Source organism: Zeus faber, assembly GCF_960531495.2.
Source record: "Zeus faber genome assembly, chromosome: 10".
NCBI classification, from domain to species: Eukaryota; Metazoa; Chordata; class Actinopteri; order Zeiformes; family Zeidae; genus Zeus; species Zeus faber.
The window spans coordinates 28,598,652-28,614,598 of NC_137199.1; the positions used below are offsets into that span (position 1 = coordinate 28,598,652).

The following is a 15,947-nucleotide window of genomic DNA, read 5'->3' on the forward strand; positions in this document are numbered from 1 at the left end:
TACATACTGTATTTTTTTGAGTCCATCTGGGGTGCAGATGTAGATGGATTTCAGACCGAGTGACCCGGGGAAGGCTCTCAGCGTCGATCACCAAACCATCTGTCGGCTGCCTGACGCAGACAACTGGACGGGTGTGAACCAGAGAGCTGGGGAAGACGAAGACAGCGATGGCAGCTCTGCGGCGCCGTAGCCCAAATACTGTTTCGACACCGAGAAACGTACAAAAATAATGGCAGGCTATAGAAATGGAACAGGTGTTTGGTTTCCTAAATGTCTTCAGGCGTGTGGCTGCATACTGTGTCTTGTCTTATCTTGCTGTTAGCAGCACCGGGTGCTGTTTGTTGAATGGTTTTCCACATAACAATCCAATGGGTCAACAAACAAGAAATATATGAACTTTTATCTCGAACAAGCATTTTATCCCCTGAAAATTGTTCCTTTTTTAATTTGAAGTAAAGCCCACCGGGCCAACATTTTTTTCCTCCTTTTAAAAATACTTATAAAAACAGTGTTCCATAATTGTACAAATTGTAATGCTTTGTCTGCATGTAAAGCCATTCCATTTTAGTTCCCAATTTCACGTTGTTATTATTAAGCATTTTGCCTTGGCCTACATTAACATTTTGATGATATGCATTCATCCGGACTCCTACTTGGAATGCACTGAAAGTTCCCTGGAGGTTCACAGATGGTTCATAGTGCACTGAGGTCATAATAACACCCACCACCCCCTTGGACGTAGGTGAGTGTGTGTGGGCCTATGGTGATGTCAGCCGACTAAATCAGATAAATGTGGAAATAAGCATGCACTCAATAGCCTAGGGCAATTTTTTTTGAGAAAATTTAGCTTTTGGTTTTGTACCCGTATTCAGACGACATCCCTGTGTGTCGTAGTAGAACGATAGTGATGGGCTGCACGCTGAGGTTAGTAGTTAGTATGTGAAGACATAATGAAGATAATTTGAAAAAGAAAAAAAACCATTTGATAGACTCTTGGGAGTAGGGTTACACAGAGCAGATTTGATGTTCCTCAAATTGGTTCTCCCGCAGGTTGTGTTTTCATGCGGTTCTTCTGTTGCGTAAACGTAATGTAAAGACGGGTGGTGTGGAATGGTCAATCTGGTGAATTATAACCAGCGTGGCTCCACGTGAGCAACAGCAGTCATCTTTTGGCGTGACAGGATACAGATTCCCACTCCAAATGGGTCCTGTAGTTCCCTTCAACTTTTGTGTATGAAGTGAACTAGGGACCCAATGTGTATGACAGAAGTGCACACAATGCATTTGACTTTACAAAGTGGAATAACGAGACAGACAGAACAATTGCGAGATGACTTGTAATGGCTTCCAAACAGGACGGTCGGCTGATATTTGTAGTTTTAGAGTAACTGCGGTGTGTCCATCTCCAAGCATTAAGACATTTCTAGCAGCCAAGTATTAAACAAGTTTTCTCCGCTCACTACGTCAGTTGAATCTGAAATGTACTGTTATTCCTGAGCTTCTAATATACTTTTGCTGAAAATGACATACTTGAAAGCCTTTGATCATCAGCAGTGGAAATAGAAGCGGCCATGGCTCTAGCGCTTCCCTTTTATTGCGAGACCACTTCAGTATATCTCCTCAATAAATTTGTGTTTCCCTCTGATAAAATGAGCCCAGTCTGCCATGAAAGATTTCAGCCACATTAAGTTTGGTCTACAGCCGTGAGTTAATGAGATGACTCCAAAATCTGCTTCTTGGGTTATAACTAAACCACAGACCTGGTATTAATTTCCCGTCCTCAATAGATGGCAGACGCTGGCGCTGCGTAGCCAGGGTTAATCCCCGACAGGTTTTTGGATGTTTTCAATGATTCCTACAAGAGTCTCCCGGTGAAAATATTATTTATGGCGCCCATGGCCGAGGGGTTAGCCTCGTCTCCCTGAGATATTTAACATGTTGGAGACGCACAGAAAAGGGTTTTGTCTCATGGCTCAAATTTTTGCGGGTTTAAACCCGGAGTTGACGTTTCCTTTTCTCACTGAAGTTGCAGGATGTGAATTAGCTTCTCTTTGCCTTCCACAAGCAAAATTTTAAACATTTGCTGGTGCAACAGACATTCTGTCGTGCGTGTGTGCGTGGGTGCGTGGGTGCGTGTGTGCGTGCGTGGGTGCGTGCGTGGGTGCGTGCGTGGGTGTGTGACTGTAAGTCTTCAATTTCAGTAACTGAAGCCATATTGGGTCATATTGCATTAAACAATTTCACAACATCAATACTCACATTTAAACTCTCCAAGCAAAAATAGACCTTATATTAATATGTCAATATCTATCATGGTGTCCACACAGTGGAGAACTGGAATAAAAGCTTCTTTATTCTTCAAGGAAAATAACAGTAAACATTCAGAAATCGCCTTTCAGCTGTTAGTGTTAAGACATGCTAACAGTTTGCACAATAAGTCAGTCTTTGTACGGACTACAGCAACAACCAGACCTCCATGGGGGACAGTCAAACACATGCAGCAGCCTGTTAACTTTTATTTATCACCCATAAAACTGTGATAAGCCCACTTCTAAAATGTCAAAATCAAGAAAAAAAAAAAAAAAGTATTTTCCATTGCAAAGAAGAGGGGGAAACACCAGCCCTGCTGCAAGGGAGTATCCCACCCTCGACATCGCGGTCCTCCGCTGCTTAACACGACTGTAAACGCAGCGCTCTGTGCGTTCTGCTTTTCTTTAAGTAAAGAGACTCTCCAGCGCCTCATATGATTCTGCCGCACGGCTATTTAAAATGGACTATAAAACACAGTGCGTCACATGCCAAACTCATGTCCACATTGTCACCGACTTTCTGTTTAAAGGAGGGATATTTATTGTCCTGCACACTGTTAAAAAAACAAAATGGTGTGTGTGTGTGTGTGTGTGTGTGTGTGTGTGTGTGTGTGTGTGTGTGTGTGTGTGTGTGTGTGTGTGTGTGTGTGTGTGTGTGTGTGTGTGTGTGTGTGTGTGTGTGTCCCTGTGCAAATAATACACATAGGTGTCTATGTGTTGGCACATTGCTGGCCTTGCCCTCTACATACATGTGTTTTGGGGTGCATGCGATCGCAGGAAAAAAGAGTTTGCCTGCGATCATGTGGGTGTGGAGTAATGGTTTGGAGGGAGCTGCCTGTCTCTGGATGTTTCGGTGTTGTTATATAAGGCTACAAATATTTGTAGAATGTGATCTGATATTTGTGTCTAAACAACAACCCGTGTAAATGCTAGGGAAATTAGTCGTCTGCTGGTTTAACCCCAAATTATCAATTGACTTCCACACTTTTACCAGGCGACTCCATATTGAAGTGAAGTTACTTTTAGTTTGTATGCCTACAAACACATTCAAAAACTGATAGAACTTGTATAAAGTTCTACAGTAATGTTTAGAGTAGCTTCAGATGCCACTAAATGAAGCTACTCAAAGTCTACAAATTAACCAAACAGCCAAAGTGTCCCAGTATGTGGTTGGTTGTTCATTATTCTTGGAACTGAGTAAGACTTGGGTCATATTTGTGGTCTTGTGACATGAGAAACCAAAAGACTTGTTTTTGTAGTGTCTATGTAGTATGTCGTTTTGTTTGTTATGACAAACTGATGTTACATAAGCTACCAATCACATGTTATCTATGGTAGTGTATCTGCTTACAACAAATCAATGCGTGTGTATCTGTTGGGTCCATCTATTAGTGGAGGGGTGTCATGGAAGTTGCATCAACAACAAACAGTGTCTCCACACACGCGCACGCGCATTATCTAGTCCACCCGTCCTCATTCAGGCTTTTCCAATTGCCAGTGTGTACCGAGTTATGTAATTGAAAGAGGGAGAGAAAGAAGAGGCTGCGTTCCAACAATGTGAGGACTAATCAGAGGGAGGCTGCAGATCAGGGTCAAGTCAGCCGCTTTCATAAGCCCCTCGCTGCTCCAATTCACCGCCGAGCCGCCGCACCTTCGCCCAAGGTGGGACTTAGCAGGAGGAAGCTAATGTGGGAAAAGCTAATCGGGCAGAGTGAGTGCCAGTGTGTGTTGCATGCGGGGGATTACCTGCAACGCGGCCCACGGTGACCAAAGCTGAGCCAACTTTATGCAAATGAGTCCCTCGTACCCCAAACCGTGGTATAATCAGTGCCGTGATGCTCAATCCACTAAACCCCAAACTGAGGTGGCGCTGGTGCCATGTTCAACCTGTTCAGCTCCACCGTGGATGGAACCCTTGGCACCATTGTTCTCCTGCTATTGAGCACAACCAGGAATTAATTCCTCAAATTGGCAGTACTTCACACTGTGCACCGGGCTCCATAAAACCACTTCCTTCCGCTCTTTGCGCTCCTTTGAGCATATTATTATTTATTTTACTTTTTCTCTTTCCTGCTTGTAAAAACACCATCATAGTGTAATATAAATGACTATGGGGTTAATGAGTCATTTTGTACTTTCTTCCCCTCTTCAGAAGAAGAACAAAGGGAAGAAAGGAGAGAAGAGCCAGAAGGAGGTCAACAAGCACCAGAATGTAGGAAGTGGTGAGTGGACTGTTTTTGTCTTCTACCTCAATTTGTGGACCTTCAATTTTAATTCTGGGTAATATGACTTTTAGAATTTTATTTTTATTTAAATTTTTTTGCCCAACACCGATTAATTGGATTCTGTGATCAGCCATTAGGTGGAAATGTTGGTAAATGCTCATTTCATGTCATCTGAACTCATACACATATCTCAAGCTTGCTTAATGTTGACCCAGCAGCCAAACATTTTATAATATTAAGTGAAGAACAGTAAAAAAGAAAAGTTGTGAATGATGCATTTTATGAAATATATCATTCGCAATATTAATTGTAATTGTTTCTGAAAATAGTGAATTCCTCCAAGCTGTCAAGAAGAATTTGGGTATTCAGGTTCCCTTTTCTTATTTGATTGATCGGTGCAGAAGTGGTGTGAGAGACAGAGAGAGAGAGAAAGGAAATCAATGCTTGAGATTATCAGCCAATAAAGAAGGATGATTATGGGATGGGGGCGGAAATGTGGAATAAATATTCACTATGGAACATAGGCCAGAGGCATTATGTTTTCGGGCTGTCCGTCCTATTCTCGTGAACACGATATCTCAGGAAGGCCTTGAGGGAATTGCTCCGAATTTGGCACAAACGTCCACTCGGACTCAAGGATGAACTGATTCGAATTTTGGGGTCAAAGGTCAAGTGTAAACTGCAATTTGACTGGTTGGCGGAAGCATAGAACCGCGAGGCGGTAATTCTTGTTGTTTCATTGTACGATGGAAGGCGTTGCTTTTTGAAGGCTCCAAACATCTGCTGTCATGCTGTGACTCACGGCTTAACCGGCAACAAACAGCCACTTAACCGGCACTTCCTTCCATTTATGAGCATGTTGTACAGTTTAAGGAGCACGAGGAGAAAGCGCTCGTTTGGGAAGGATGGGTACAGCCACACTGCTATTATCCTTTTGTGAATCACATGGTGGGTTTGGGATCCAAGCAAGTCTCCTGTATCAAATTAGTTAGGACATAAACTGAAAAACAAAGGGTTGAGACGGGTGCAGCACTCTGCGTCAACATTCAATGCTTATGTTATTCACCATGGATTTTTTTGTTTTGTTTTATCGTTAAGGTTTTGTTGTTATGGTTATTGATTATTGTTTGTTTTGTTTAGGTTTATTGTTCATTGACACGTTTTTCTTGTTTATTTTTTAAGGTTATTGTTTATTTTTTTTCTTGTTCGTTTGGAGGTTGTTTATGGTTTATGTTTAGGTTTATTGTATATTGTAAATTGTATTTTTTTTTTTTTTTTTTTCTATTTTACTTCTTATTGTTCAATCTAAAAAATCCATCTATCGTTCTTTTGAAGATTTTCAACGATGCCTCGCCCAATATACAGCAAAGATCTTTATTAGAAAATTGGAATCTTATCCCCCCCACGTTTGAGGTTTCTGTGAAAGGGTTCATTACGCCAGAAGAATGGACATTTTACGAGAATGTGTCCTTTTGGCTTTTTTTTTTTCTATCTACAAGTAATGGTTACTCTAATATCACCTTTTAAGTTAAATTAGCAAACAAACTAAAATTGTGTCAAAGTATTTAAAGTATGTATGGGTTTATGGGACATGGCGACTGTTTATGTTGTATAGTGACAAACAGTATAACTGTAATAGAAATACACAAAGTATAAAAACAAAATATTTTAGGAGCGTGGGATATGGTCTGTTTTGGCGACCAGGAGACGTGTTGATGTCTAGTAAATTACAGACCATTTGACTTCCTTCTTTTCGTTACCGTAAATGTGGCTAAAAAAACAGAATACAGCGGCAACAGGACGATGTGTCACCTCGAGAGACGACTCAACGGTGTGCTGTGAGATGAGCTCAGAGCTGCACGGCGTCACATCCTGAGTGACTCAATTTGGCTTTGACTTCTTCATGAATTCTTTGAGGTTAACGAGGCCGGAGAAATTTCATTTGTCATTTAATGCTTTCCCAAAATGATCAAAAGCATTACGTGGTGGTAGTCAAAGGGTTGCAAAGCAAAATCTGAAACATATATATATTTTTTGGTGGTTACTTCATTGTGTGTTTAAACTGTGCACGTCATGTTCACGTCTTCATACATACACTCAGACATACATTAGTCCACTGTAAAAAGTCAATATTTGGGTATTTATTTATCATTACTATTTGCAGACCTCATTGGACCCATTGGAGCCTGTGTGTGTGTGTGTGTGTGTGTGTGTGTGTGTGTGTGTGTGTGTGTGTGTGTGTGTGTGTGTGTGTGTGTGTGTGTGTGTGTGTGTGTGTGTGTGTGTGTGTGTGTGTGTGTGTGTGTGTGTGTTTCCTTTTTATTTTACAGTATATTCTGTATAAAAGTAAAAACTAGAGACAAATTACTCGTAGATATGTCAGTGTACTTGGCCAATAAAGCCTGATTCTGATGTTATTCCAAGAGTTTCAATGGTACAAATGAGAATTTGTTTCTGATACTTTGTCATAATATCTAACGGGTCAAGATATTGGGATAACAACAGTTTATAGTTAAGTATTAGCAGTCATCATACCACCTACATCACTGGCGTGCAGTATAAACTTTCCCCTTGGCTTCAGCGTGACAGATCATTCCGTGCTCAGCTGATCCGTTGCCAAACTGTGTACCGACCTGTCCAGGGGTCATTTATTTTCCCTCCATCTATAAATGTCCCGGCTCACCCCAGCTGCTCCACCCGCACCTTGTACATCAGGCTGGAAGGGGGACAGAGAAAAGGGAAAGAGGGTTAGTTTTATCCTCTGTCTTTGGAGAGCGAGCTTCCCCGCTTCACTCTATTGCAAGTCATGAATAATATGGAGAGGAACTGGCACAGACTATGAATTCAATTCCAATTTGAAATGTATTGCAGTTCTTTAAGTGATTTTATAAGTAGTTCAGTTTAATATTACAATTTTTGAACTTGTCAAAATATTGTCACACATGTAGCTATAAAAAGGCCAGTTTTTCCCCTTTAAAAAAAACAAAATGTGAAATGCAAAATTTCCCAGCATTGTGTGTGTGTGTGTGTGTGTGTGTGTGTGTGTGTGTGTGTGTGTGTGTGCGTGTGCGTGCCAGCCAGCACGACTCCAAGTCTTACATTTCTGGAAATGAAGTCATATTGCATTAAACAATTTCATAACGTCAATACTCACATTCAAACTCTCCAAGCAAAAATAGACCTAATATTAATATGTCAATATCTTTCATGGTGTCCACACAGTGGAGAACTGGAGTAAAAGCTTCTTTATTCTTCAAGGAAAATGACAGTAAGCATTCAGAAATCGCATATGTACAAGTACAATGGGGCCATATCATTATCAATATGTTCATATGTATACACATGATAACAAATTGCTGCTTTTTAAGATACACACACACTGCTGTGTGTTTCAGAGCGTGACTGCATGTGATTGTGAGCATGTGTGTACATGTGCATGTAATAAAGAGTGGGTTAGATAATGGGCAAGGAGATTTATGATTGTTTTCTGCCGTCAGCGTGTGCCTTCATGTTTTTCAGAGGCTGAATCGAAGCCTGTTGTTTTGGTTCCACCGTTACTCTCCATCATGAGGAAGTTGAGGTCATGCTAGCGTGGGATTTAAAAGTTTAACCCCTTGAAGGAAGTACAGCATTTAAAGCAGCGTTGTTCAGAAATCCATCCCTTATGTAGAGGGCTATTACAGCATGTTCCCTGTCCCTCGACCTCTGGAATCCATCACATACAGCAGGTCCAGTGTAAAATGGGTATTGGAGGGACCGACGTAGGGCGATATATCTGTATAATATGGATATTGTGATATTGGACTAGGTAGAGTCTAGGATTTTGGTTATTTGGTTGGTTACTAATGATTGTTTCTCAAATACTGTATTTCTTGTGACTTATGAAAGCACCAAAATTCATCCACAAAATATAGTGAAATTATCAAGGTTTTCACCAAAAATGTTTGTCATTATCACCCGGCCCTAGACATGTGGTGGTTCAGAATTACAGTATCAGAGCAAATATGCAGGGAAGTCCAGAAACTTGTTTGGTGCAACGCTTCTGTCGACTTGTTGGAATGGAGGGAACATCCAAAAGCAATGACCATTTGCAAAATGATGGTTAATCCCACCTCCTTTAATTACTGGAGAATCCCATCACTTCCACGCGTTGTCTTGCAGGTCCTTTAAAAGTCTTATGTTTTGAATTCATTTTTACAAGTGGTTTTATTCATCCATACATTGATTTTTGTCTTCTGCGTCAGTCCAACATTTTTTCATAAATTCCTAAGCCTGCCGCTGAACCTAATACTCCATCAAAAATAATAATCTTGAATTTTGCTAAAATGGTATAAAAGGTATTAAATTTAAGTGTGTGTGTGTTCCAGGCAAAGTTCCTCCAGAGAACCTGGATGTGTGCGTGCAGAAGCAGCTGGAGAGGTTCGAGTGGCAGCTGAAGATCCTGAAGGAGGTTCTGTCGGCCGGGAGCACCCAGGAGAGAGCGGAACTTCTCAGTGTCCACGCCCACGAAGACGTATGCGCCCTGGTTCAGAGCATCACAGACCAGGTGAGGAGGAGGAGGAGGAGGAAGATGTTGTGGTCAGTGATGATTAAGAGCATATATTCCCCACGGAACCTCGTGTTTTGAAATCATCCATCCAGTTGTCGGGATCACTTCTCTGTTATTATCTACTTCATAAAGCATTGACAGTCAGAAAATAATACTCTTTATTCATATTGAAATTTAAAAATTATTTACCTTAATTACTTATCTGATGGAATCAGAATGTGGTTATTCGACCAAGTACATTTTAATATACAAGGAATTTGTCCCTGGTAAAATTGGTGTCTAAAAAAAACAAAAAAGCCAAATATAGGAAACAGCCAAATTGATGACAAAAATTGTCATATACAAAATGTGATTCTATGCGCAGGATAGGCCAGGTTTTAAGGCAGTAGTTGGGGCTGAGTGACAGTATGGTTGTGGGTACAAAATATAAAAGTTTTTGGTTGAAGAACGTGTTGCTTCAGGTCATGCGGCCGCAGCGTTTTGAGGCATGACGTCAGGTCGTCTGCAGCTGCTGCGAGCAATAAACAAGTCACACTTTTCCATTACACAGGACCGGTCCCATATGACCGCTCAGGGCTTACTATCTAACTACTAACTATATACTGTGTCTGGCTGGATGCCTGTGAAGGAAACCCTCAATCTTCAAGATTCTTTGTAATAAGCATCCATTTTGAAATGCGTCTTTTGTTGGACGTTCATTACATTACACTACATTTCATTCACCAGTTCAGATCCAAGCTGAAGTGCAAGAAGTCCTGTGGTTGTACCGGGAAGCTCCCGGCTGGATCTACTGTCCATGCTGGATCTGTACTTGGTTGAATTCAAGCCTGCCTTGTCTTGTTTAAAGGCTTAAATTTGCAAAAGACTCAGACAAATTGGACTGAAATACCCAGCATTATACTCCATGAAATGGCGTCAGTACAACTGGTGATTGTGTTTATATTGTAAAGAACATTGACCCGTCATGTCGTGTTATCATTACTTTGTGGAGCGCTGGACGGCGCACGCATAGACACGTTAAGCTGAATATCACCTTTCTGTTCCCTGGCATTTTGGAGTGTCGTTTGGAACAACATTGACCGCTCAAATGGCGTTTTTTAATGCATTGCAGTGTGAAATGTAAATGGTGACCTGTCGGATATAGCTTTCGACGACGACGACGACGACGACGACGACTCCCCCTTGGAAGATGGAGATGTCACAAACGGCCTGGGAGCCTGAGCAAGATGACGCCTGAGTGAACCAACGTTCCCGGAGTGGGCAAATCCCATCAGCGCTTCCCCGGACTCTCCGTTCGGCTCGGCCCCCGAATAGTTTTAAAGGGGTTTTTGTTTTTGTTTGTTTTTTGTTTTTTGGTCTTCTTGGCTCCAGGTTGGAGTTCTGTGCGATGGCGGGCTGTGGTGTCGTTCATGGATGACTGATACGGCCTCGTTTTGTCTTCCCACACGCCCCAGCGCCGCCAACAGAGCAGGTTCTGTTCGATGGCCCTGATGCTCTGCAGAGGAGGAGAGGCCTCACGTCACGCTCACGTAATCAAACCCAATCAACAAAGTGAAGAGCGCTGCTCTGTGGGCGATTCTTTCTTCTCACGGTGTTTGTTTACTATGAGTCACGGCAGCGGCCCTGTTGGATTTACATCTGGCCTCAACTCGAACCTGTTTGAACAGCGTTGAGATGCGCCGCACCCACGGCATTCTGGGTAATCGATCCTCTTCAGCGGAGGTGAAGAGTGACTGGTTCCATTCCATTTAGAGGAATTGTAAACAAAGCGGGATTTAAGTTCTCTCGAATGATTGATCACATTAATGGTCACATCGGGGTCAAGTTGTTTTTTTCTTTTGCTCTTCCGAAACTTTTTTGGCGCACATTGGTTACTTACAGTCAGAGTCGACTGTCGACGTCAAATAAAATAAACAAAAACTTCCAAACTTCTCTTCCTTCGCAGGTCAAGACAGAAACCACCGCCGACCTGAACGTTCTACACGAGCAGAAGAGTAAGAAGATCACAGAGGAACACGAGAGGAGCACCGCAGGTAAAGAACCGTAGAAGTGCCGTGGTTTTTTCGTCTTTGCTGAAAACCAAATGCGGTGCTTGTTTGGCGGGTTCACTTAAAAATACTTTGAGTGCGGCAAAGGAAAGTCGAGGAATCATTGGACTGAAATTTTTATGTGAATTTGTTGCTGGGTTCTTTTCTTTTTTTTATTCATTCCATAAAATATTGATGATGGATAGAAGTTTGTCTTCGCGCATGACCCGTCTCTCCCTGTGTGCAGAGCTTCAGAGACTGCACCACCAAGAGAAGGCACTTTTGACCGAGAGCTTCCAAGCCGCCGAGATCATACTGAAGGTACAAATCAGAGCAAAAGTGTGGATATGTTTGTTGGTATCGTAATTGGTTTGTTTTGGCAATATTAAACAGTGAAATCAACTGCAGATATCTATCTCTGATTTGCTTTGCCTCTTCTTTCGGCGTTGTTTTAAATCCAGGTCAAGGTGGAGGAGCTGACGGCAGAATTACAGGTTTACAACGATCTGAAGAGGAGAGTACAGGAGTCGACGTTTAAAAAGGACCTGGAGAGGAACATACAGGTGGAGAGGAGATTTGGACACCTACCTTCTCCATTGCTTCTGACACCCATCTCGTTCCTTTTCTCTCTGGCTGCGATGTATCTCTATCCGCTTGTGCAGTAAATCGCTGGTTTCCCTGGCTCTCCCTCCAGGCCCATGGCAGCCCAGGTGCATTCTGGGAGTCGGAGCAGGAGTCTCTGCTGTTTGTCATCGAGATGAAGAGTGAGAGCGTGCAGAAGCAGGGGAGGAAGCTGCACCAGCTGCAGGCGCTGGTAGTGTGTGTGTGTGTGTGTAGGAATGCACGTGTGTGTTTATCCTGCCAGGACGGTAACCGTACGCTGTGTTTTTTTGGGGGTTTTTTTAGGCGGAGAAGAATCTGTCGCTGGAGGAGCAGATCGTTCACACCTTGCAGCAGAACGAAGACCTGCACGTCCGAATAGAAAACTACCAGAGTCTGATCCAGTACGTACACACACACACACACACACACACACACACACACACACACACACACACACACACACACACACACACACACCTGAGCACGGGATGGACATCATAGAGTTGAGGGTTTCTGGGGGAATGAAGAGGTTTAACAGCCCAGTCTCACATGATGCATGCTTATGCAAAAAAAAAAAAAAAGCCATCTGTCAGGAAATTGAGGGAATCCATGTTCTGGGAAATAACAGATTTCCTCCAAAAGGAAGTGATATCAGTTGTTCCTCCAGAAGAGAAGGACAGGGGTGTCTACTCTACCTCTACTCTGTAGGGAATTGATTGAATTCCAGGTTTTTAGTCTATACATCAGCGCCGATTTATGACGTTAAACATGAGGCCACGTAGCGTTTAAATAAACCGTCTGTCTGATTCTGATTGTACATCTGGGTTTAAGACACACCCGGGAGAACATATTTTGAGAAGAATCCGAATATATTCATCCCATATTTATGTTCTATGTCAATATGGATTAAGATGAGTTATGAATAACTTGTCAAAAGCATCTTCTATGACTCTATCCTTTCACAAATCCGTATTAACGTCCTCACATAGTGCGTCACCGCCCCCTACTGGGCAATATGTTTTATCAGCTCAAGATGAAGCCAGAAAGGATATTGTTCCATTGCTTGTTTTAACTTTTCTAATCCTGTCTGGAAAAAATAATTCTAACTATTAAGAGTGGCAAATATTGAGCATTGCAAAGTAAAATAAAATGTACAAAAAACATTTAAGGCAACACAATTGTATAATAATTGAGTTACAGTCAAATTAAATTAGAAATAATAGCCTAGCAATATGTTCTCATTGTTCCATGTGTTTTCTGTATCCGTGTCTGTGCTCATTCTGTTTTGTCTTTGCGCCCCAGGCAACTGTCCAAGGAGCAGCAGGACCTGAAGGTGGCGCTGGGGAGGCAGACCGGCGTCAACCAGAAGCTTTCGCAGGAGAAGGAGCAGCTGGTGTTCCGGCTGCGGCACAGAGACTCCTGTCCCACCATCCACATGCCTGCCCTGGTGACCGAGGTCGCACCCTGACCCCCACCCCCCACCCCCCTCCCAAAAAAAAAAAAAAAACTCCCAAAACCAGGATCCTGGAGATGGAAGCACGGCCTGGGATTGAAGCCATAACAAAGAGGGAAAAAAACCCTTCGAGTTCCACCACGGTGCCTGAGAGGACGCAGCGACCACGCCGCGCTTCCTGAGCGGATCCGTCCGGATTGAGATTATACCACAAACCAGCACGGACGCCATTTTCCAACGCCGTTCAGTCCCAAACCAGGCTGCCAGCTCCACACCCGGGCTCCAAACTTCCGACGTTCAGGGGGATTCCTTCCCCTCGCTGAACGGCTGCGGTGGGGCCGCGTAGGGACAGCGGGCTTTTTAGTTTGTCCGGGGGGGGGGGGGGGGGCTTGCAGTTCAGGTTTGCGTTCCTTCAGTATCTCCCTGAGTCTGGACCAGCTGTGTCACAGAGATTCACGTTCAGGACGCGGCCGATGCCACCGCCCAGCAGTTCAGCTTGAGGTTGTCGGTTTCCATGCCTTGCTCAGAGGCGTTTTTGGTTGTCGCCGTGGGGGCGGCGAGAATTTCACATCAAACCCTTTTTCTTCGTCCTCGCTGCAAAAAGTGCACAAACTTGTTTGTTTGTGTCTGGACATCCACGCAGCTTTTCTACGTACGGGAACTGAGCCTGGGAACGTCCGGGGCCTTCTGATTGGGAGGAATTACCTCCGTTGCGTCGTTTGAGTCATGACGTTCTTCATGAAACCAGCCGAGGTTCCCGCTGTGGTTCCAGTCTGAAGACCTCCCAGCCCTCTTTAGAACGCTGTAAAGCACAGAGAACGAGCCCAAATTGTTATAGTGGGAGGGTTTAAACGTTTCCAAATCCCCTTTTATGTCCCCGTCTACAGAAATTTTTTTTTTGTTTGTTTTTTTAAAAGTGCCCCTTGAAGGTGATACTCCCAATTTATATAATGGCGACATTTTGGGGAGTCCTGGTAAATGGGTGTGAATTCTTCCATTTTATTTTTAGGAAACCGAAAACGCTCGAGGCACTTGTGACCACCATCGAGGTCACGGGTGTGATTTACTCTCCCTACTTGAAGTGGCATAACCCATGGCCCCGCTAGGGACAAAACCAACAAAGTTTAAAGACATTGGAGAGGGAGCCGCGGGCGATCGATCACGTGTCCCCTTCCTCTAAATAAAGCAAATTGAAAAACATTGTGTTTTATTTTTACTCCGTTTCCTCATTGAGCAAAACAACAAAAGTAGCAGGGACACCCACTCACGCCCCAGAAATGTTGAGGAACAGTTCAACTCCACAATCCAGTGCAACGTCGTTCAGCCTTTTCACAAGTTTTCAGTCATGGTTTTCTAACGTGTGTCATGTGTTTAGGCTCTTGAACACGATGCCCAGTGGAGCTCCATCTACGTTGTGTACTCTCACCTGTGCCTTTCGTTGTGTTACCTGCGTCCTAACTATGGACCTGTTGAGCCATTATCGATCAGACCTTGTTGCTTCCGTCGCCATGGTTGCCGTTTTGCGGCTTAGTTTCGGTTGTCAGGTAAAAACATTGTACCTCTACACAAGGGCTCGAGGCAAATTGTAGGGGAAAAAAGATTTCCTCATCTTTACGATCCTTCGTTTGGGAAACTCAAGGCTAATACGATTTTTCAAGTCTCCACGACCGCGTACTGTCATTTGCAGCTAAATGGAATTGAAAATAAGACGGATGTTACAAACTTTTCTCCTCATCGCTTGAGCCATGTTTAACAAGGTCGATCAGAAGTTTGAAGTTTCATGACAAGAAATGCTATATTAAACAGTTGCAGAATAATCACTGAACAATGCCGATAGTATCATCACTGAACATGCATAAATCTCTATAACTAGACGGTTGTGTTGACTTGATATATTTTGTTACTTTAGTGGAAAATCATTTTGTCAGTTTAGGATTTATTTTTCTATTTCAGATGAGGACAGTGGATTATTTTTTTTTTTTCATTAATTCAACCAAAAAAGGCAAGTCAGTGTTTTTGACATTTATTCTCCTTGCACTAGCACTTTGACCAGTATTTTACTAGCAATTATGTGTAAGAGATCTTTTTACACGTTGTGTAGTTTTGAATTTTCTTGCTCCTTAATTGTAAACTTTTTCTGTTGTTTTACTTTTTTTTTTTTGGATTGTGTCTCAAGTATGCCTTTAGTACAAGCAATCACTTTTTTTTTTTTTTTTTGCCTCAATAAAGAACCAACGGAAACCGCTTTTGACTCTGAATGGACAGCCTGAAAGGATATTGGCGTGGTGATGCAAGTTTGATCGCAGTCTATCTACGTTTGTTCAAGATCAAGAGGAAGTTGTGAAACTGGAGCCTCTGCCCTGCCAAAGGGCCCTGAAGCACAAAGTTGGATCCTTACCGTCGACAAGGGCCACACGTTTAGAGCCGTTTCTGAGCTCTGATTTGTACTTGCAATATAAGCGTCTGAGCACTAGATGGCAGCAAAGTAGAGCTGGGGGGGATGATGGGATGATGGGATTATGGGATGGGTGGATGATGATAATCTAATGAGATGGTCTTTCTCTATGCTCAATGTTGTTATCCGGTGGACATGTTTAAATTTGTTTTTTTTTGTTTGTTTTATTTTTTACAAGCTAATATACTACCGCACTACCCACATAAAGAGCGTGAAACGTAATTTTCTCTTTCCTCATTTATATTCCCTCGCCCTAATAACAGCAAAGTCTGAGCAAGGTCCACTGAACTATAAACCATAACGACATAACGACATACCCGCTGTAC

General features: G+C 42.8%; 1 protein-coding gene across 1 annotated transcript in view; it reads left to right on the forward strand.

Moving 5' to 3' along the window:
• Positions 1–15,410, forward strand: part of ccdc69 (coiled-coil domain containing 69) — a 17,593-nt gene extending 2,183 nt beyond the window's left edge. The window contains exons 2-9 of the mRNA XM_080007939.1: positions 4,462–4,531; positions 8,902–9,080; positions 11,029–11,116; positions 11,358–11,431; positions 11,572–11,673; positions 11,805–11,924; positions 12,017–12,114; positions 13,016–15,410. Of these exons, the coding sequence (XP_079864065.1) occupies positions 4,462–4,531; positions 8,902–9,080; positions 11,029–11,116; positions 11,358–11,431; positions 11,572–11,673; positions 11,805–11,924; positions 12,017–12,114; positions 13,016–13,181 (897 nt within the window). The 3' untranslated portion in view covers positions 13,182–15,410. The remainder of the gene's footprint in view (positions 1–4,461; positions 4,532–8,901; positions 9,081–11,028; positions 11,117–11,357; positions 11,432–11,571; positions 11,674–11,804; positions 11,925–12,016; positions 12,115–13,015) is intronic.
• Positions 15,411–15,947: the final 537 nt, after the last annotated feature.